Genomic DNA, 215 nt, shown 5'->3' with positions numbered 1-215 from the left:
TCCCAGTCCCAGCCTCACGCGCGACCACCGACCTCCGTCCACGTCTGCGTCGGCACAACCCGGAAGGTGAAGTTGAGAGCCTCCGCCGTGGCCTCGAGGAGCAGGAAGTCTGTGCCCGAGTACCTTCCTGACGACGAGGCTGACGGTTCCTCGAGGACGGACCAGTAGGGAGGGAAGGGAAGGGCCGTCACGTTGACGATGGCGCCGTAGAAGCT

General features: G+C 65.1%; 1 protein-coding gene across 1 annotated transcript in view; it reads right to left on the bottom strand.

Annotated features, from left to right (window-relative positions):
• LOC119592275 (ionotropic receptor 21a-like) overlaps nt 1-215 on the bottom strand; it is a gene marked incomplete in the record, with an annotated part of 8,970 nt that overhangs the window by 4,759 nt on the left and 3,996 nt on the right. The window contains 1 exon segment of the mRNA XM_037941105.1: nt 33-213. Within this exon segment, the coding sequence (XP_037797033.1) occupies nt 33-213 (181 nt within the window).

The sequence above is a fragment of the Penaeus monodon genome, chromosome 30, assembly GCF_015228065.2.
Source record: "Penaeus monodon isolate SGIC_2016 chromosome 30, NSTDA_Pmon_1, whole genome shotgun sequence".
Lineage (NCBI taxonomy): Eukaryota > Metazoa > Arthropoda > Malacostraca > Decapoda > Penaeidae > Penaeus > Penaeus monodon.
This window is presented reverse-complemented; position numbering and strand designations above follow the sequence as displayed.